This window comes from Haplochromis burtoni, unplaced genomic scaffold (assembly GCF_018398535.1).
Source record: "Haplochromis burtoni strain Fernald_Lab_line unplaced genomic scaffold, NCSU_Asbu1 Contig_658, whole genome shotgun sequence".
Taxonomy (NCBI): Eukaryota; Metazoa; Chordata; class Actinopteri; order Cichliformes; family Cichlidae; genus Haplochromis; species Haplochromis burtoni.
This window is the reverse complement of record NW_024583019.1, coordinates 87321-110137: the sequence shown is the minus strand read 5'-3', so window position 1 is coordinate 110137 and position 22817 is coordinate 87321. Positions and strand designations below refer to the sequence as shown.

Genomic DNA, 22817 nt, shown 5'->3' with positions numbered 1-22817 from the left:
TGAAAAAAGGTGCACGAGGTGAGGCTCACATATCCCAGCGCATCTTCCTCTGAAGAAGGTGACAGATATTTGTTTGGTGAGATTAAGTGTTTAAAGGTGAAGGCAGGAGGAAACACAGGGAGGAAAAAAAAACAAAACAAAAACACACACACACACAAAGGGACAAGAGGAGGAAAAAAACAAAACAGAGAAAGGAAGAGAGAGAAGAGTATTAGCAGTGAAACAGCTTCACCACATTGCTGCTGTACAACACCGAAAAAACACATTCCAGCTCTGCACTGAGGAGCACGCTCACTTCAATTTATCTCATGAGTGGGGTTCGCTTAAGGTGACTCAACTTCAGAAACTGGGATTAGTTTCAGTAAAAGCTGTGAGGGCAGCCGGAATTTCTCCATATTCAACAAATCCATCTAAGAGCTGACCTTAGATTTGCTGAACCATTTAACCCACTGAAACTTCAGCTGAAGTAGGCTTGCAAATTCATCTTCGTTCAAGGGTGAACTGAAGGTTTCATCTCACACATACAGGAGCACATGACCACCTGTGATCACACATAATTTAGGTCTCCACTCCAGCTTTTCTGCAAGTTTACAGCATCCTGTGGACACCAAAAACTGATCTTTCTCCTCTATCCTGCACCATAAAGTCTATTCTGTGCCTCTGGACCAAAACATGTCCCATTTCTTTTTTTTTAAATGATGTGAACTGGCACAGGCTTCGCCGAGCTGGCTGCATGTTGTTGTGGTTAGGTGTGAACATGACCTGAGGAACTTCAGCAAACTAGCCAATCTATGTCTGAGAGAACCAAATCAGAATTTTGCCTAAGTTCATAACCATGAAAAACAGGTTGTTGGTCCAGAATAGAAGACAGGACATAACGACTTGTCTTCTTCTGACCAATCACATTTGTGCTGGATGTGTCTGCATACAATTCATGTGGAGAGTAGAGACACATTTCTCAGTGATTTTGCTTTTCTCCTTTCTTTCTATTTTAAAATCTAAATATTTAAGCAGCTTAAATAAACAGTTCACAGAACAGGAAGTCTTGGCTCAGATAGATCCTGTTTCAATATTGTTTTATTTTCCAGACAGTATTACATAGTGGATAGCACCTGGCTCTACAAAAACACTCAAATATTGCCTGTTGTCCTGCATTAGCAGACTAGATGATAGTTTTCCAGATTGCTTCTGATCCTATTCACTACCAGGACAAAATGAAGGGAATTTCATTTTCTTTTTCAATTCTGGGATCTCTATGAGACTTTTACCTGAATAAATAAAAGATAACAAGTGTGAATAACTCATTCATTAACTTGTTATCACAATTTCTAAACTTAAACTATGATCAATGGTTTCCAATGACTTACAGGAAACTATTAAACTCACTATTCAGGTCATATACCGTAGTTATATGACAGTACAAGAAATATTACACACAAAATGTGCCACTGGTCATGACGCTTTAAATGATGTTTAATGACAGGTTTTTATTTTAATCCATGACTTGAAAAGTATAGGCTGATTAGGTGTTTTCACAATGAATACATTCAAATATTTCTGCTGAGTAAAACAAATAAAAGATTAAACAGAGACAGAGATGATAAAATCATTATAACCCTCTGACCATTATGAAATGAAATCGTGATAAAACAGAATTAAGTGAAAAGGCAGGTGAAGCACTGACATGTGTATGAGTTTGTAGTAAAAACAAAACAGTTTAGTCTTTGCAAATAAAAGAGTGAGGCATTCTTGAAAATGTAGTGACATAAAAGAGCAGAAAAAAGATGACTCGGAGGATGTGGTAATAAAAAAAAAGCACCAACAATCGTACCTCACAGTGATCTCACGCTGGAATGGTTACACAGCATTCAGCCAGGAGAGGAGGGGTCGTGCACGTACAAGGAGACACACACACACAGACACGTGTGTGCAAACAGCGAGAAACATAAGAAAAAAACAAAAAATGAGACAAGCGGCTTGTCAGAAAAAAAAGGATCATTCACAACATAAACCTCTTCCCAAAAGAGAAACAAAAAATTCACAATACACAATAAATGTTTGCCTGTGGAGAGTCGTACATTTGAACAGACAAACACTTCAAGTGTGAACTTTAATTTCATGTTTGGCTGGACAAGAGTTTAACTGTCATATATCAGCTTTTTATGACCACTTCATTTTACTGTAGAAACAACAAGTGAAAACAAGCGAATTATTTCATGAGCTGTCAATTTTATATGTCCAAGTGCGAAATAATGTCGTCTAAAACCACAGTCGTGTCAGAAGTACTGATTTAAAAATCTGCAACTTTCTGGATACACAGCACTATGCAAAGGTCTTGAGCCACCCCGTCCTTTAAATATCAATGATTTAAAACACAAGCAAAGAATAGTGGTAATACAGTTCAGAAGGCAAAGAAGAGTTGGTATTCTTTCCTTGGCCAACAAAGGAAAGCGCATAATGCCAACGTTTTGTACTTTCCATATAAATATAACCATGAATGTGTTTTTTAATTTAAAAAAGGCATATTTTAGTCATTTTAGTAAAGGCAAAGAGAAAAATATACATGCTGACCTGTGTGTGCCCGTCTATTTCTCATTATTACATACTGCACACACGCCTGTGAATGTGACAGATGCTGTGGGTGTTCCGGCAGCGACCATGACTGAATGTGCTGAAGGTGGAGCAGATCATTGTTAGCGGTAGATCAAAAAGTGAGTGCATGACAGAACAATGAGGTGAGCTAAGATGAAGGACACGATCTTTCCTTAAAGGGTCATTAATTTAAGGTACCTACTTAAGACCTCTAACCACGAGGTGTAAAAGGAAAAAAAAGCATAAAAAGACGTCACAAATCTTCCTCCATCACTTCAAATGGCAAAAGGGAAAAGTGTCCAGGAATTTTACTTTCCTGATTTTTAGTACCCTTAATTACTTTTAGTACTATTTTATCATAAAGGCCACTGTCGCTTAACTTCATCCAAACTACTAAAGCAGAGGAGAAAAATATGACATCAGCTAATGTGCTCTACCATCAGACGGGAAAAATAGCAGCATGTGACATCGTGTTATTGTCCACAGCCCATCCTGTTCACCAGGTTTAAATTCCTGCAACTTCTTCCAATTTTTCAAAAGAAAGTTCAAGTCAAAAGTCTGCTGTGTTCGCACAACAGACGCAATCCAGCACAGGACAAATGCACACCTAGGTGCAGTCTCTGACTTAAAAAAAATAAAAATAAAAAATCAAACTTCACCTTATTGTTTGTCCCAACTATGGACCTGACATGTCTGATGAATCTTAGATGTTGGGATGTTTTGGTAAATTTGCCTCCGTCTTTTATTTCTGTATCATTTCCCCCAAAATAAAAATAAATAAAGAAGAATTTTTTGCCGTCAACGCCCCATAGGCCATGTTCACACTATTCCACACCAGCCAGCACCACACTTACTTTGAAATGTTAAAAAAAGATTGTGCTGAAGTAATCATAAAGGCATTCCCACCTTAGAGTTTTTAGAAGAATATGTACCTACAGTGAAAGTCGGTCAGCAAAATATAAGAAGCTCTATCTAAACATGTAGGAATAGTTAATGCCAGCTTTAATACATTCCACCTGTCTGCAGAAACTACAGATCATAGTATCCTTTATAAACCCATGCAATTAAAGCTGCAATTTTCCAAAGTAATCCCTCACATCCTCAAATGACAAAATGATAAAAACATAAACATTCCTTACCTTCTCCAGCTGACTGTGTACGTGCTGAACAATCAAATCCAAAGCTACAAAGTTCTCTCCACCTGCACATAAAAAACAAGCAACGTGTAAAGTGCTGATAGAGAAGAGCGCTCCTGTGCTTTTCTATGGTGAACTAAAAATACTGCCACTGACCTCTGGGAACCACGATGTCAGCAACCTGCACAGTGGGCTCAATGTACTGCTCGAAGGCTGGCTTTACAAATTTATTGTACTGTTTGATGATGCCGCTGATGTCCCGTCCACGTTGTGATATGTCCCTCTTCAGCCTCCGTATGAGGCGGATGTCTGAATCTGTATCTACGAACACCTTCATGTCCAGAAGCTGGCAGACAAAAGCCAAAAGGAGGAATCACTCATCGACCTGTAACATTTTTATATGCGCACAGTTTTTTGCTTTTGCTGCATTTATTTGATCATTTTATAGTGATTTCATGTTTCTGTATATGTATATACATATTACACACAATGACTACCATTATTGACATTAGGATATTTTTGTAACTCTTTATGGGGTCAATACATTTAAGGTGCTGGCCCCATAAAGGCACCACCAGTTCAGGTTTTATATCAATACTAGTAGCAGGATTTTCCTGCAAAGTTTTTGGGTATCCTTAAAGTTTAAGCACCTGTGCCCCATTTACTACAGTAAGCTGCAAGTTCTCCTTGATTTGCAAAAGTATCGATAACAGCATCACACACCCACATACATTAACAAGACGCTCCATCAATGGTCCAGTACTTTTTTTTAAATTGCTGGCAGCGGACATATTTATATCCTCTAATAGCATCTGTTAACATATGTCCGCCCCTAGGATTCTGTTATTGTGGCCATTTCCCTGTAAATAATGGTTAGTCGGGCTGAGTACATAAAACTTTGGAGTTTGTGTGAACAGGCTGAATCCCATTCAAAGGCATCTCTTTTTGCACTACACATACTTTACTTATGCAGAGTACTGTTGGATCCACTGAGGTCACTTCTCTAAGGTGAAATATGTTGCAACTTGACTCTATATCTGTATATCTTGACTGTATGTCAAGAAACTTTGACATATAGACTGAAGGAGCTAAGAATCATACCACAAACCTTCCTCATCATCAATGACCTCCTGATCCACAGTTGCCCCTGAAATGTAGCTCTGGTGTGTGTATGTGCTTTTAATTAGAAACTCTGGTGATAAACTAGTGGCTGTAGTGCAGGACACTGCAGTCATTTATGTTTGAAGAGTTCTCTGTAGGCCAAAACAAAGTTTCCGTTCATAGAATTTCTGAAGACAATGAATGAAAGATGTTTTATTCATTATTTTACTGATAGCCTTAGATTACTGTCTGAGCATGAGTAAAAATGACAGAAACAACTCCTGAGAGCTGCATATTTATTTTTTTAAAAGCCTGAACGCTTCTAACAAATGTCACTACCCATCAGTTAGGGAGTGTTTTATATTCCCAGCTCTCTGCAGTAAACACTTGATCTTGATATAGTCAGAATTTAAAGTGGGACATTAAATGTCCCATTTCCATTTTTTATCCTTATATGCGACTAAAATAACATAACACGACTCTCAGTGAAAAATATTATTAATAGTATTTTTTATCTTGCACAAGAAGGATAAATGTATTAAAGAAGAAGAGGAAGTAAAGAGCACAAATTGCACAGACTTAATTTTTCAGTCTCAATAAAGTCAGTGTCCGTGAAAAGGCACTTTGAGCTGCTTCAATGATTTGACATTTTTACATCGGAAGCTTGACGCTGGGGTCGGGACATGCTGAAGAATCTGAGGAAACACCAGTTATCATTGCAGCTTCAAAGAGAAAGTCAGCCCCGATCCACCAACTAAGCTCCACTAAACTGAACCTCAATTCAGCAAAGCCAGAAGACAGAAGACAAAAATCAATGGGGCAGCATCACAACAAAGGTGGGACAACAAGGAGGCAACACAAAGAACTATTGATGACTTTTGAAATTAAAAGAAGTCTGTGTGTGATTTAGAGGAGGACGGCAGTGGGAGCGCAGTTATAACTCAGTTGCACAAAAAGCCACTGGCTGGCAGTTCAGGCTGCTGTAAATCTGACAGACTGACCAACCAAAAAGGTGGCAGGTTGCTGGATAAGCAGTGCTGTCAGCTTGGAGCAGGTGAATGAAGAGTGGCCTGGTCCCAAAGGTTAGACAGCAAGGCTGTGGCTCTAGATCATTTCCTAACCTAGGAAAGCTCCCAGTTTTCTTTTGCCAAAGTGATGAGGCTGGAAAATTGGAAAGTTTTCCTTTGATGCAGCTACAAGCCTTGAATGTGCAATGAGCAATGAACACCAGGGAAATTTGTGGATTCGTTGATGACATTTATGATATAGTAAAGAAAAGGTGGAAATTTGTTGATTTTTTTGGTTTAAGTACAAGTGCAGGATTACACAACATATCATACAAACATTATTGCTGGTGGGTTCAGGACTGGGCATGTATACAACTGAAAAATGAAAAGCTATATCTGTATCAGGAACAATACACAAAATCTTTTACTCTACACTTACTATTGTTCAATCCAAACAAAAAATAATCTCAAACAATTTTTTTTAAATTAAAACTGCACATTTTTCTACTGGAAATATGCCTAAAAATGAAAAACCAACAAAGAAAAAACACCACTGGCTCGGTGTCCAACGCTGTCTATGCAGATGGTTTGTGCCAGCACTGCTTTGACTTCAGGAACTACTTCTTTTGTTTTTAGCACAGGCAGGTCAGATGTCATTTTAAAGACCATTTGATGTCCATTCTCACATAAGATGGTCTTAATGGTACCACGTGCACCCACTTTGTGTATTATGTATTGTAAGACGAAACCTTGAGCCAAAAACCAAAACAAGAACAGCTACAGAGCAGAATTTGGCACAAATGAAGTTTTATTTTGATTGGCTTCTAATTGTTTGAAAATAAAATTCTTTAAGATTTGTTTTGTCTCATGTGACAAATGCATTACTGCAGCCACTGTTTGTGTTTGGCAGGATAGAAAGATAAGGACTCCAAGTTAATTCAACTTGATTTTAAATAAAATATAAAATAATATGGAAGGCACGTGTGTATTATCCAAGAAAATCATTTGAATGAACCCTTCACTGATGTAGTGAATCAAATAATATTTTTCTGTGCTAGTAGTGTTTTATTAAGCCTAAATAAATGAACGGGGGAAGCGAGATGGAAAAGATCTATTATAAAACATATGCAAATTTAATCTGCAAAAACAGCTACTGACATTTAGAAAATACATATATCAATCATGATTCAAATTCAGATCAACAACATACAGACAAAAACATGACATCTTTAGAAAATCCAATGAATAAATTATCTGAAAAACAAGCTGCTTCATCACAATAACTGAAAATTCCTCCTACTATGAAGCAGTCTTCCATAATGATCTGCAACACTGGCCACAATGGTTTGATAGCGTGAGAGAAGCACCAAATCCTATTATTAACCATGTCCTTTTGCAACATCTTGGTTTCTTAAAGCAAACCTCTTTATTAGCATATCGGATCTGCAGCTGTAATTGAATTCAATTACAAGAATGGACAAAAAACACCATTGATCACAAGAGACGCTGACTGTTATTAACTTAATCAGATGGTAATCAGCTACACAGCCGGGTCTCAGGAGAGGCTGCCTGTCTTATCATCACAGTCCGGCTCTCCTGCTCTCTCACACTCACTCATACACAATAGAAGAGGCTGGAGAGAGTGACTGCAGGACTGATTAGCAATGAAGAATGCCTCTTTTTATAAGTGTTTATTCCCTCTGACCCTCAAGAGCATTGCAATGATGGCAGTGTCTCCTTAGCCTCCTAGCACTAGTCTTCTCTACACATCCATAAAAATGGATGTAAATATCAGCTTTAGGAGCCTAAAAAGCAAACTTTTAAAATAAAGCTTAATTTGAGTCAATTTCTGCATCACATCCTATTTTTATAGTCCAGATAAATATACACACACCCTCCTACCAGCATATCACCCCTGTTCTTCAGGAACTTCACTGGCTCCCTGTGAAATTCTGGATAATATAAAAACTTCTTCTGCTCACCTTCAAGGCCATTCATAACCTCGCACCTCCTTACCTTTCTGACTTGTTAAGCACCACCTTTTCTGCCCGCTCACTTCAATATTCTTCTATCCAGCTTGCTGTGCCTTCCTTCTGCCTCACCACCATGGGAAGCAGAGCTTTTAGCTGCTCTGCTCCCAGGCTGTGGAACGCTCGACCCCCAGATATAAGGAACACTGGTCCTTTCCCATAGTTTAAATCTCAACTCAAAACCCATCTGTTCAAATCTGCATATTCACTGTGAACCCACTGTTTGTTAATTTTATCTTGTGCTTTTGTTTTATTGTTCTTCATTTTGTCATTTTTCCATTATGTGTTTTATCCTATTGTAAAGTGTCCTTGGGTGTCTTGAAAGGCGCTTTATAAATAAAATTTATAACCATTATTATTATTATGACATAAATATGAACATACACTCAACTTCTTGTTAACACTGACCAGCCAATCACATCTCAACAACTCATTTTAGCATCAACAACGAGCTGAAGTTCAATCCAAGCATCACAGGTGATTTAAGTGATGTGGTATGTGGCTGTTGGTGCCTCAGACACGCACATTCGAAATATTCTAAGGAAGAAAAATGTAAAAGAAAAGTAAAACAGAGTGGAGGGGATACTGATATTCTTACCTTGAGCAGCTCCTTGTTGGCGAAGGCTAGGATTCCCTCAAAGATGACAACATTAGCACCATACACAGTTTTCTGTAAGAGAGGACAAATTTAAGGACAGGTTCACATTTTTTCCCCCACTTGAAGCTGCACTTGCAGTGTGTTCATGTTGATTGTACTGGTGAACACAATGTTTCTTAGGTTATTAGTTACAAAGGGATAGGGGTCAAAATCCTCCAACCCCGCACTGTGTGGACACCTTGAACTAAGTGGTTCATTAACTAAAAATAATTTCAGTGTCATAAGTGAGGATATGAAAATTATTCACAATTAATGAGCTACAACGAGTGTGAAATTAAACATTTATGATACAATACGGATGCGTTTTAATTAAGAAAAAATACACTTGAAGGTCAGAAAGAAGTTGTTTCCTTTTTTTTTTTTACCCAAATATATTTTTAAAGTATTCATTCTTCATGCTGGTTATTTAATGTCCTTTTACTTTGAAACACAAAAATAAATCGAATGTTTTGTTTATACAGTTAAATTTAAGCTGTTAACTATGGATCTAAGAGAATTAGAGATGTCTGTAAAAGAGTCTTCTTCCACACAAATTGAAATAATCCATCTTTACTTTTTGTTTTGGTTATCCAAATCAGAGTCAGAGGGTGAGAGTCAGGGTACAAACAATAAAATAAAAAGAAATATATGAAGAATCTATGCGATATTTTACATTTCAAGGCACATGAGTTCTGTTTTTGTTTTGTTTTTTGTCCATTTGATTCACCTTTTATTGTTTATTTTATTTTCACTTACTGAATACAGGACAGACTTTACTGGGGGAAAGAAGGGGAGAAAGAAAGAGGGAAAGAGAAACAGCTGAGAAGAGGGACGGGGGAGAAGGGCAAAAACCAAAAACCAACAGAGTGAGCAGAAAAAGAAAAGAAAAGAAAAGAAAAAAAAAAGCCTGCATCTACTTGATTCTGTCAAATTGTCCTGGTCACATACAGAACTGGGAACAATAAGTTTAAACTTGTGGGTTGTCTGTGTTTTCTTTGTGAAACTATGACTTGCCAGATGCACAAGCCTGGACAGCACACTGCTGAAATCTGTGACATATGCAAATCTGGTCTCCTGCTCTCAGACATGAAACCCTCTGCTTTCAGATAAACATGATTCCTGCATTAACTCAACATAAACCAAAGAAAACTATGAGACTTAAGCAGTTATTTTTTCTTTTTAAATTAAAGGAAACACAATATCCTTGGTAAGGTGCAATAAATGAGATAAAAGACACTGCCCAAGATAACACAAATCTACTGTATATAAGATGAAAGCATAAAACACATTTACAGATGATTTTTATTTGCCTTCAGACTTTTATAGATGTCAGTTAAACACTGTCACTTGCATGTGTGTGCATGACATACAGCCACTGACGCACAAACACAACCTCAACCCATGTTTGCTTTACTAACTTATCTGATGAAACTCACCCAGAACCAGTTTTACTACCAGGCGTTTGAGAACCGATTCAATCGCAGACAAAATGGTGCAGAGTATGTCACAATCCTATTACCTTTCCACGACCAGCTTCATGCTAAAGTCAATAGGCTGAACACTTTGCTATTGATTTTGAGAAAGAGCGGCGAGAGAGGCAGAGGCAGTGTGCACAGTTTGAGAGAAAGTGAACTTTAAACAAACAGATGAGTGTTTATCGATTTATTCATTTCCTCCTTCTTTACTAAGAGATGATTTAGTGGCTCTTTAAAATACTTAAGTGCCAGTGCTTGAAAGAAAGAAAGAGAGAGAGAGAGGGAATGTGACCTAAAGTTTTACCAAAGAAGAAAAACTAAGTTGCTCGCTCTTGTCCATCTGTATTACTGCTTTATAAACACAGCCTGCAGCTTGATGGCCCTCGGCACCCTTGAGGCCTGAGTCTTAATTACATCCTCGCCGTTACAAAAGGCCCATAAAATGATCTCAGATCTGAGGCGATTTCCCGTGTGGTGTTGTGGCTTTCAGCCATGAAATTACATCGCAGAGAAATAGACAGTGAGCTATGCCGCCTGATTGATTCCTCACAATGCCTCTGGGAGGAGATGCTGGGCTTAATGTACTGTACCCTAAAATCCTTAATAATTAGCAAATTAGCAAGCATCTGAATTTTCACCAGCTTAAATAACTGAAGCATCCCCGGAGGTGTTAGGTGATTTGTAGCTGTAATGTTCATTTTTCTCCTCTCAAGTGTTCAGTGCTTTTATTTCAATGAAGACAGACTACACTAAACTAACCGAACTCAAGTGGGTGGAAAACTGCTTCTCTTCTCACGACTTTGACACATTTGGGAATATTCTAATAATACACATTTTTATCAAGTCATCAGCTTCAGTAGCTGAAATAGCTCACAAGTTAGTTTAAAGCAACAACGCCACTGAAAACTACTCCTCTATGTGGAGTAAGGCAGGGACTAGTAGGTGGTTTATGGGAGCAGACCAAGTGTTTCTATGTCTTCCCACTGTAGAAACCTCGCTGGTGTCTCATGCTTAGGCATAACTGATGACTCTGTTCTGGTCAGAGTTTGCACCAATCACATGAAAGTCACAAATGAAGTTGTTGTTTTTTTCCTGTCAACATCGTGTTTTCACATTAAAGGAAGCATAGGAGGGTTTTTTTATGGAAAAACAACAGAAAGGTTCAGAATTCAATAGAAGTTCACTTGCATCTGAGACCTCTGGAAAAATATTCACTGTCGAATATATTTAGGAGCACATTTGCAAATATCAAATATAACATATTCAGCCTAAACTGTTTTTTAAAAGGCTGAGTGAGGATGTCTATGACACACACACACAGGCTGCAAATACACGATGTCCCCACCCAGATAGTAAACCCACACTGGGAGGAAGAGAAGCTGAAAACAGCAGCGCCTTTTATTGTGATTGCCATGAAAACCTTTGCACCTAAAAAGCCAATAAGAGACAGTGGGGGGAAAACATTAAACTGGACAATGCCTGCTGGCAGTGGGCATCCTAAAAACTGAGAGGGAACAACAACATTAAGAACCACTTAAAAAAAAAAAAAAGCACAGCAGAAACAAGACCAAGAATGAAAAGAGCTCAAAACTAAGTCAGAAATTGATCTATATGGTGGGAGGGCTTTTGGACTTTGAAGATTAAGTTCAAGGAGATTTTTTTTTTTATTTGATTTTATTGATTAGCATTCAAATATCTCAGAGATCTAATGTCAAAGACTGTGAGTGAAGAGAGGAAGTGGTGCTGAGAACAAAGCAGTGAATGTGAATACTCACTGTCTGTCTCACAGGTAGCTGAGATATCAGGTTTAACATTTATACAGTCCTGCATGTCAAAACAGCTGATCCTTCATCAGTAGAACAGCATCCCTAATCTTTGTGTAAACAAACAAACAGCAGCCTGAAGGACCTTTTAGTTCCTGGGAAAAATGTTCCTGAGACAAGCAGTCCTGGGGGCTTTGGATAGGAGACGTCTGCAGATGACTAGCCAAGACCAACCAAGCAAAGTTATGGGAAAAACATCTTCTGTTATGCTTTACGAGTGTAATCATCAATTACACTTAATCTGTTTCATGAGGACTTTGTGGATGGGATTTGATCACGTGACTGACTGAAATTTGCAAAGTGTTCACAACAAAAAGCAGATTATTCTCAACTGAACCCTCCCCACTTTAAACCAGAGTACAGAGCACAATGTGATGAATTAAAACACAGAGGTAAACCAACCAAAGCTGTAAAAACTCTGGAGGAAGGTTTGTGTTAAAAATGCAAATGACAGTAAAAACGGTGCCCCGATGGGGGGAAGGTTTCAGTTTCAATCACGAAACTGAAATTTTCAATCACGACCCAACACAGTGTTAAAGTTAATCAGAGGGTCTCACCCATTCTTTGCGTCTGGAGTGAGTGGTGAAGTCATAAACTGGCACTTTGATGCTTTTTCCCTTCTTCAGCTTTCTCAGGATGTTGACCAGCAGCTCAAAGTCGAAGGCATCGGGGTGATCGAAGTTGTACTCATTTTTAGCTGCCAGCTCCTGCTCTTCTTTATTCAACACCTGAATGACAAAGAGATATAAAGAAGAAAGAAAATTCACACACTGCAAACCAACTGAGCCCTTTGGTTTCAGGTATTTCAGGTGCCTGAGATGGATTTTACCGGCCAGTTTGCATTATCTGTTTTCTTGGAAAAAAAAATCTGGGAGATGACAGATATCCAGTCACAGAGGGCTAAGCAGTACAATTTATATTTTCAGCAAGACTCTTTTCAAATCAAAAAGCTCATTACTTATTGTGGCTTAAATACAGTATGTGAAATAACAGTGTGTCTTGACTGCAGCACTAAAGCTGCTAATGAGCTAAAATGCTATTAATCACAGTACTTATTTACACTTCAGTGCTTTCAGCTGCTTTTTGTACCTTGTAGAAAGAGTCCATTGAAAGCAGAACCACCCAGGGGACATCCAGCGCCTCAATTATCTTATTGGCTACTGTAGTTTTCCCAGAGGCACTTCCTCCACACAGACCTGAAAACGATGGAGAGAGAGAATCACAACACTATTACTGATGGATAACGACAATCTGCTCGACTAGTGCAGAAACGTTAGTCTGTTATATTAGAAGCAGACAGCAAAGCTTTCACTGGATACTTTTCTTTAAGTCAAAAGTCCAACACAATTCTTTTGATCATAATTTTACTTCTCATAATTTCTTCCACCACTTCTCTGAGGTGCATGAAAAGGAATAAATGAAATACTTGGGATTAACAATGACTGCAGCATGAAAGGCACCCAGGAAAACTCATGCAGAAACATTTTATTCAACATCTTGATATCAGGGACAGCATAAATTAGCACCTCAGTCTATTATATGAATGTCAGTCACAGTTATGCAGTTTTATCTAAAAGGCAAAAAAGTCATGTCATTCATAATTAGGGAGACTAATCTCAGACACTACTGGGTCAGTTTGACTAATGGAAAGATGTGTTTTAAAATATCCTTCAATCCTTGAAGGCCACTGACAGTAACGCTGTGCTGAATAATTAGGAAGTCAGAATTTCACAGTTAAAATTACTTGCATGATTTCCCACTTGGAAAGCCTCAGCAACCCCGTGTGCCCCACAATCCAAGTTGGCGGCACTGAACACAAACAGTAATACAACTGTAACACTTTTAATCTGCACTGCCACTGTTATGTATTTGTGACTCACTAAATAAGCCACATCCTCCTGAGAACCGAGGAAAAACATTTTTCAGTTTAACTTTCTTGGTCCACTACAGACATAATGATTGGCTGGGACTCCGAGCACTGACCGAGCTCTATCCATGAATGCGCTGTGGTGGTGTTTTTAAGAACAAAACGAGTATAAAAACATTTATGTATATTGTTAGTGATACCTGAATGGATCTACCTTGCTAAGAACCAACACAAATCCTGTTTTCTGTGCTTTTTCTGGACAACGCTAACACTGGAGTGACATCACTCCTGTGTTCCAACATCCAAGTTTGGAGATACATGTTACGACGTCAGCTAAAGATAATCCTAATCCAGTACTTTTTTTTTTTTAATTGTTATGGGACAACAGACTGCAATGTTCCTGACCTTACTGGTACACTGCTTCTGTTTCCGATTCATTTTCTGTTTTCCTGGCACATAAACAGAGCGTTCTCTTTACAACTTTGGACACACCGTGCAGCTTATGACCCAGGTGATCATGTCTGACAATCATCCCAATCATCTATTTATCACTGCTTTCAAGTTAAAAATCGCCAGACCGATAGATTTTTGTTGCATTTAAAAAAAGCAGAAAATACTATTTTGTTCATCAAACAGCTGAAAACCACAGGAAAATGCACAGATTTCTATTAAGCGACTATATGAAGACTAATCATTCTTATATGTAGTCACCACAGCATTCTGACCCAGAAAAAAAAACCATGAGACAACACGCGTTTATGCAATAAGTTTAACTGTACGGTTGGTATTCTCAAGCTCTTTTCAAGCCTAACATATGTTGAATGAACTGATGAGTTTGTTTGACACAGATGTCCACATGCTCCATTATTAAAACTGTTACACTTCTGTTACACATGTTATCTTTTCTCTGACTGCTCTGATTGCTATCAGCAAATGTCCCCTGACCACATTATACAGTTCTATTCAAATTATCTGTGAAACGACACCAAAACATAAATGCAAAATCAAAATGTATTCAATATCAAGAATTAACCTGACTGCAGCTGCCTTAATAACTGCTGTCACTATTTATTTAATAGCTGATTGGTTTTTTCATTAATCACTGACACATTCAGCTGTCAGATGCCGACAGGTGGTGAGACAAAAGCATAAAATCAATTATCAAAATTAGAGCTCTTACTGACCCATTACAGTGGCGTAATAATGGCTTTATGTATTTGGCTATACAAATTGGTAAATCCGAGGATCAAATATTCAAACCAAATTATATCAAACTGTTGGAGCAAACCAAACTTAACATTCAGAGATGGATGGATTTTCCATTATCTCTCATAGGGAGAATTAATGTTATTAAAATGAACACTTTGCCTAAGTTCATTTACTTATTTCAATGTCTCCCTACAAATGTTCCTAGAAGTTTCTTCAAAGAGCTTAATAAACTTAACTTCTTTCATATGGCAAAAGAAAAATCCAAGAGTCAAACTCTCCTCCCTACAGGCCCCATATTCAAGGGGAGGACTTAATTTACCAAACATTAGGAACTATTATCTTGCCTCCCAGTATCGATCAATTTGGATCTGGCTACATGCAGAGAGGAGTGAGGTTCGATGGTTCCAATAGAACAACATGAGGTGAACCCCATACTATTAAAAGATGTTCTATTTTTAGGTACAAAAAAATGTCTATCCAAGCTCACAAACAATTTGATAATATTAACCACCTTCTGCGCCTGGCAGGAATCCCACTCACTTCTGAAAATAAATATCTCTTTTCTTAGAAGGACACCCCTATGGGGCAACCCTGATCTCTCTCATCATATTGCTGACCCAATATTGCAGGGATGGAAGGACAGAAATATTTGAACTGTTGCTGACTTATACAATAATGATACATTTATTGACTTTCAACAACTAAAGGAAAATTTCAAACTCCCAGGACAAAGTTTCTTCAAATTCCTACAAATAAGAGATTGGGTCAAAGAGAAATCCAAAGGGTTATTCCCCGAGATACCAAAAGAAACTCCTCTTGAAAAGCATCTTTGCACCAAACCATGAAAGTCAATAAAAGGAATAGCATCTTCTATATATGCTATTATCAATGAAAAGTTACCTGACCATAACAAAGCGTCTATAAAAAGAAAATGGGAGACAGACCTGGGCCATGTCTATGAAGAGGTAGAATGGCACCATTTATTGGAACAGGCACAGACCATGTTCATTTCTTCAAATCACAGGCAAATGCAATTTAATATATTTCATAGGATATATTACACCCCTTATAGGTTACATAAAATTGATAATAATTAGTCCCCCAAATGTTTGAGATGTAAGGTAACAGATGGTGATCTCCTGCACATGCTGTGGAATTGCCCAGTGAAGAGGTCTGGAGACAGGCCATTGAAATAATCTCAAGGGTAATGGGGATCCAAATTGAACTGGACCCAAAACTATGGATTCTAGGTGACACAGGTTCTATCAATGTGAATTACCATAACAAATGTTATTTTACTTGCGAGTACTGCAGTGAAAAAATGTATTCTGCTACATTGGAAATCTGAAAATTCTCCAACATTGAGACACTAGATTAATGAGCTAGCGTCCTACTGCACAGCTGAGAAGATATTGCATGGTGTCAATAGCAAAGTGTTCAGCCCTCCTGACTCGATTTCCTGAATGCTGCAGTTTTATCATGGGGGATGTTGATTCCTGTGCATGAGAGTTTCTATAGATAGGTGTAAATATGGGCTGTCTGGATACACGAATGTGATGAGGTTGAGAGCCATACAGGGGTAAAGGGGTGGGGGATGGTGGGAGGGGTTCACATGATGCGTTTTCTGCTTTGCTCCCTTTTTCTCCTGAGTTCTTTGTTTTTTTTTGTTTGTTTGTTTTTTAAAAAAATTCTGTAATTATCAATGTTGTTTTATTATTATTATTATTATTATTATGCTTGTATTTGCTGTGTTTGGTTTTCAGATGTCTGAGGTTATCCTTGAAAGGCATAGATACAAGAGTGTGCACCTGGGAGTGCTTCTGTGGTCACAATGGCCTGCCATGTTGTGGTTATTTGTTGATACTTGCTCTGTCCCATAGTTGTGAGTTTTCTGTTTGTTTGTTTTTTGCTTTGTTTGTTTGTTTTTGTTTGTTTTCCAATTTAAAAATGAAAATAAAGCTTAGGGGGGAAAAAAACGTGTCCTTTCTGCTTCACATTCAGCCATCATCTGGATGTGAGGTTAAAAAATACTGAACGTGATGGCGATGAACAAAAATCATGCAACACGCTTTATGCTTAAGAGTGCAGAAAAATCTGTGAGCGCAAACATATTTTGAGCTGAGAGACAAAAAAGAAAACATGAAACCAATGGGACAGATGTCTAAAACAAAAGTCAATCCCTGCCTCACCTCCCTCGACCTCCTGGGTTAAAGACCACAACAGCAATCTTTCAGGAAAACAATCCTGGGAACGGGGCCAGAACACCCTGCTGGCTGGCAGGAGCGGGTGAAAAGCAGGATGAATTTGCTGTTGTGTCTTTGTTGGTGCATGTGTGTGTGTGTGTGCACGCAGGAACAGAAATAGCCTACAGAGCTGCTTCAACGACATAAACAACTCTTGGTGAAGTGTTGAAATGGGTTTTTTTTTTTTGCCCTGATAAGACTCATCGGGGTCGAAACTGCTGACTAGGAAACCGGTCAAAGAACACTGTGGGGCTGCTTATTTCCCGATTACAGCTCTGAAGATGTTCTAGAAATACTAGCTAATCCAAAGTATCACAAGCTCCTGCATAGACAAGAAATTCTCAGCACGTCACCCAGCAGCAAAGCCTAGCCACTGGAAAATCCTGTTAAAACAGATAAAACTGCTTTTTCTATAAGCAATAAACCCAAACTGTAGAGACAGCAGCCACCTTTGATCGCTATGAGGCTTTACAATGTTTTTCTGCCATTCACTTTTGCTCCCATCCCTAAATCCATCTGTTCCTGCAACCCCAGTACTTTATATTCTCCATTGTTTCTTGGGACCAGATCAGCACAGTCCCCCTTATGTTACACAGACTGCTCCTTTAAATTGGGGGCCACGGTACAGTCGAGTGTGAAATTGTAACCAGTCATTGCGCGCCATTGACGGTAACAGATTGCCAACTAAAGATAATGTCCACCTCTCCCTCCACCTATCACCAGTCATGCCAGTCTGATGCGTTTAACCACGGTACGCTGGCTCTGCGGCTGTTAAACGTGCACAGGCACACACAGGTTTAGTGTCTCTGTCACGCTCATTTTACTGCTGCTGGGACTTGTCCCGATGCAGATATTTTACTGAGCTGATCAGCAAGATGGCAGCCGGCTGTAAATGCACACACAATGCACCCAGAGCCTCATGAAAATGTTAGATTTCAGTCTGAGAAAATGCAAAGCTGCTGCCCAAGATAACTGCTTGTCAGTTCATTTTGGTAAATAATTATTTGTTTTATCAAGTAACAAGACTAAGAACCAGAAGCCATGCAAACATCTCGCTAGGGATGTATTTTGGCACAGCAGTGTTTAGACTTCAATGCCAACAAGATCTCACATATGCCTCGTTTCCACCAGCAGCGAGTGCTGAGCCAAATTTCCCTCAGTGGCTGTACAAAAAGAAAAGACGCCACATTATCGCGGGTCTAATAACCAAATACTTACACAGCATTACCTAGCACGAGTTAGGCAAATCTTTCTGGGAATAAAACAAAGACTGACCAGAATCTGCTGACTGCATCTGTACAACACTGTTGCAAAAGCTTCTCCCGAATTCCAGTGACATCAGTGGTTTTATTGATGGTGCGCCTGTTACAATTTTTTTTGGCAACTAAAACCAGTTTTTTTCACAGCACCATGGTGGTCAAAAATAATAATATGATTCTGTCCCCAGGTATAATGTTCATTTTAATGCACTAGCTACAGGAAGCGGACGAAAGCACCTGAGATTTTTAATCTAGAAAAACTCAGATAGCTATATTAGGAGAATGCTTGGCATAATTTTAAACAATTTAAATGAAATAAGATGTTCTCTCACCTATAACAAAGGCTTCTTTGAAGGTTGTCCCAGTGACATTATACCAAGGTGGTCTGCCTGCAGTGTAGATCGTCCTTTTACTAGTCCTCAGCAGAGGAGGCTCTGTCTTGGACTGGCTTGTAGTCCGTTTTCGTGGCGATAGCGAAGGGGTCAAAGGACAGCGGGGGACATGGTTTGAGAGGCCATCCAAGGAATCGTCACCACTTCCACTGGGGTAAAAGAAAGGAAGGTAAGCGAGCAACATTTAACCCTTTTAACAGGTTTTTAATTAACAGGTGACATTAATGGGAAACTAGGATTCACATGTAAATAAGTATATATCACGCAATGTGTCCCTTGAAGGCTACACTGGACCGGTCCCCAGGCTGTGATGGGGCAGGACTTATAAAGAGAGATGACAACCATTCATATTCACACGTACATCCAATTTAGAGTCACTAATGAATCTAAATATGATCTGATATGGGTGAGATTTACACCATGGAAAAAACTGGACAGGGGTGGGTCTGTCACATCATATCACAGCAGCAATGCAGTTATGCAGCTTCAAATAACACCAACAGAAGAGACATGTTTGGGCACCGCAGGGCATTGTATTTGAACACTCCTCTACATTTCAGGTGTGCGGCTTGACTTTCACCAAAAAGCAGATTGCTTCCGTATTTTTAGGCAAGCAAAGAAACACTTGTGGGATTTTTCCAAAGTGCCTTGAGATCATTTAAAGTAATTGTTAGACTCATACTAAGGCTAAGTCCTCATGTTTGCCTGCTTTTTGAACAGTTTGTGTTTGCAGTATGCCATCAGAGATGCCTTGTTCGCTCATAGTGGACCCCCGCTGCTGCTCCAATACAGGCATTTTCATTTTTACAACATATCTGCAGGTTTATGACCACCATTGTGTCAAAAGTAGCCTTTTTCTAACCAAAAGAAGCTCAAAGATGTGAAGCTATAAATGGGTATAAAAAGGGAAAACATTTAGCTAAATATATTCAAAATATTAACTCTTGGGAACCTGCAGATACACTGTTGTCCTGCAGAGAGAGAAGAGGGTCTCTGCTCACTCCGGAGACCCTCTATGAACTCTCCTCTTCACAGGGAAGCATCTGCTGTCGGTGTGGTTGAGGGGGAGGAAGGGGGAACTTGCCAGCCCTCCCCAGGAAATCACACCGCTGCCCTGGACACAGCATGACACTGGGTGGGGAGCCACCATTCACATGAGTAAGGCTGTCATCATTTGGCTGGACTTTATGGTTTACAAGTCACTACAGTTTGAACATGCAGTCAGTTTCTCAGATCGTATTTAGAACACTAAGAAAGCAAGTGTGAAAGCTTCACCACAAGGTTTCACTTCACTAACCAGTGGATGACCACCTACTGGCTATGTCCGTTTTTTATTTATAGTCTAATGCTGTAGCTCAATGGCAGAGAAGGTAGGCCATTAAATATTAACTTGTAAGCGTGCAGAAATAGGCAATAGGTTGCTTTTTGCAGAAGCAAAATATTATGCAAATGTAACACTTTTTAGGCTGATTTATGGATTTTTTTTTTAAATTTCCTTTTGTTTTTTTTCCCCCGCTTCTGTGCTTCATGCACATCTTAGTCCCTGTAAAGATAGACACCTAACGTAGATAACTCGCTGACCTAATTTAAATACAAACTAAATGCAGCTTTGTATTTTATTTACAATCAGTGCAGCCAAGTTAAAAGAACACCTTCACAGTAACCATCAATTTTTTGAGTGGTTGATATGCATCAAAGTATGCAAGGATCCAAGGTTTTTCATTGGTGCAGTGACATTTCAATGATTCAAAAACTCATGCATTTGTGCATAGATTTAACACCCAGCTGCACTACAGCTACACAGCCAGGTCACCAAGCTGCCAGACAGACACCTGATCCCCAGCACATCCTCAGTGCTACGTGTTATGAATAAAGGGGCGTTAGCAACAAAGCAACACTAGCTTCCGTTGTGATACCATGGTCAGTGAACATCTAGAAACTGGTGGTAATTAACAAAAACCGACCCTGGTTAACAGTAGCCATTCCTAAAAATAAACATTTGAAATACACAATTTGAAAGTGAATATTTTTTTGAGATGTGATGGTTAATACGGCCGAATTTAATAGGCCGCACTGAAAAGCTGCCGGATACTTTTAAATGATGAATAAACGCTTTGTAAGTTGAAAACGTTCATAAAATCGTCATTTATCGCATTAGTCTTGCATACAGAATGAGAGGATCTGTACAGATGCTTATGGAAAGAGACGAGGGAAGAAAGTGTTGATGTAACCACAGATAAAACCTCCATAGAATATTTTACGACCGGGCCCAGGTCTCTCTGTCCTCACTTAGGTGTTTTTTCGCTAATTCTCCCATGTTCTTTATTAAGCTTTTGTTCTCTGCACCCACGACAAAACACAATGCGTGGGTTACACCGAGTGTGGCAGCTAGCTGGACTAGCTAGCTGCCAAGAGCAGTGTCCACCGCGGGGCTCGACAACACCCCCGCGTGCCACAACAGCCATATTTTATTCCTTCATTTTTTACCTGTCTGACCTCGACATGGATCTATCCCCTTCCGTCCCTCCATCTGTCTGCGGCTCATCCGGTTTGCTGTCGCTGCAGCTTGCTGCCATGTCTGCTCTGTCAGCTCAGCGCGGCGCGGCGCGGAAACCAAACACTGGGAGCGTCGTGACGTCAGCGGGCGTAAACTAAGATTGTGTTCAAGGTAATAGAAAAAAAACCGAAACTTTTTTCCAAAATTATTTCGAGGATAGTTTAAAAGAAATACTATCTCCTGGTTTAAATTTAACAACAACAAAAAAAACCCACTAATAATGTATTTAAAGACTTCTATTTATTTTAGCTACTTCCTTTAAGGGTTGCCATAGTGGATCATCTCCATCGCACCCTATTCTTAGCATCCTCCTCTCATGCCAACTCTCTCAATCTCCTTCTTCATTGCACCCGTTAATCTCCTCTGAGGTTTTCTGTCCGGTGTATTCATTATACCTCCACTGCACATGCCCAAACCATCTGACCCTTTCCTTAACTTTGTCTCCAAACTGCTCATCCTGAACTGTCCCTCTTTCTAATCTTGTCCATTGTGGTTGCCCCCAATGAAAATGTTAGTACCTTCAATCTGCTCTCTCTCTTTTTGTCAGGATCCCCATCTCCAAGCCATGCATCATAGTAGGTTTCACTGCCATCTTGTAAACGTTCCCTTTCTCTCTTGCTACTATCATTCTGTCACAAATAGCCCCTGACACTTGTTTCCACCTGTCCTACCCTACCTGCACTTTCTTCTTAACCTCTCTTGTGCACTGTCCATTTCTTTACATGGTTGACCCCAGGTGCTTAAACTCATCTACCTCCCCTACTCCTGCTTCTTGAAGCTTTGCTGTTATAGCTGTCTCCATGTCATTTGGAGATGCATTCTATCTTTCTTCTACTCACTTTTCATTCCTCTTCTCTCCAGACCATACCTCTGCCTGCCTGGTCCCTGATCTCACTACAGATCACAATGTTGTCTGAAAACAGTCCACAAAGACTCCTGCCTGACCTCAACTGCCACTTATCGCACACCTCTATACTGTCTTGCTGTCTTCATAGTTTCATAAACTTTTTCCTCTGTAGTTACAACAGCTCCGCACATCATTCCTGTTCTTAATATAATTAATTTTAAAATAACTTTTAAAATAATTTTTAAAATAATTTTTTGGTTACCTTGTTCTTTTGTCTTAGTTCTAATGGTCAATTTTGTGATTAATTTAATTCGCTGGTTTGCCACTATGACAAAATAATGAATTGATTTGTGCTATTATTACAGTAAATTAAACATTAACTATTTTGTTTAGCTAACAGATTCTATCGTTAATGCTTATATAGTAAATAATCTTTTACGTGGTAAAAATACAGGTTTAGAACAAGAAATAATTGCTTATACAAAGATTTAAATAAATTGTTAAGTTCAAATAAAGTCTTGTCATTGTTTTGCCAAGGACTGTCATTGTAAACTGGCAGTTTAAGGCACGCTTGGAAGTCTTTGTTTTACGCTTGGAAAAAGATGCACACATGCCACTGACTGATTACAGGTAGTTTAAATT

At 39.0% G+C, this 22817-nt stretch overlaps 1 protein-coding gene across 3 annotated transcripts in view; it reads right to left on the bottom strand.

Annotated features, from left to right (window-relative positions):
- Positions 1-21401, bottom strand: part of si:ch211-243j20.2 (uridine-cytidine kinase-like 1) — a 29549-nt gene extending 8148 nt beyond the window's left edge. Inside the window, exons 1-8 of one of the 3 annotated variants that reach the window (XM_014329974.2) lie at positions 21259-21401; positions 18712-18920; positions 12891-12997; positions 12359-12529; positions 8465-8536; positions 3885-4074; positions 3732-3793; positions 30-49 (exon numbers count right to left, since the gene is read on the bottom strand). In XM_014329974.2, coding sequence (XP_014185460.1) covers positions 30-49; positions 3732-3793; positions 3885-4074; positions 8465-8536; positions 12359-12529; positions 12891-12997; positions 18712-18920; positions 21259-21347 — 920 coding nt within the window. In that variant the 5' untranslated portion in view covers positions 21348-21401. Of the gene's footprint in view, positions 1-29; positions 50-1831; positions 1849-3731; positions 3794-3884; positions 4075-8464; positions 8537-12358; positions 12530-12890; positions 12998-18711; positions 18921-21258 lie in introns of all 3 variants that reach the window. The other 2 variants (XM_005949381.3, XM_014329975.2) reach the window with 2 other exon arrangements.
- Positions 21402-22817: the final 1416 nt, after the last annotated feature.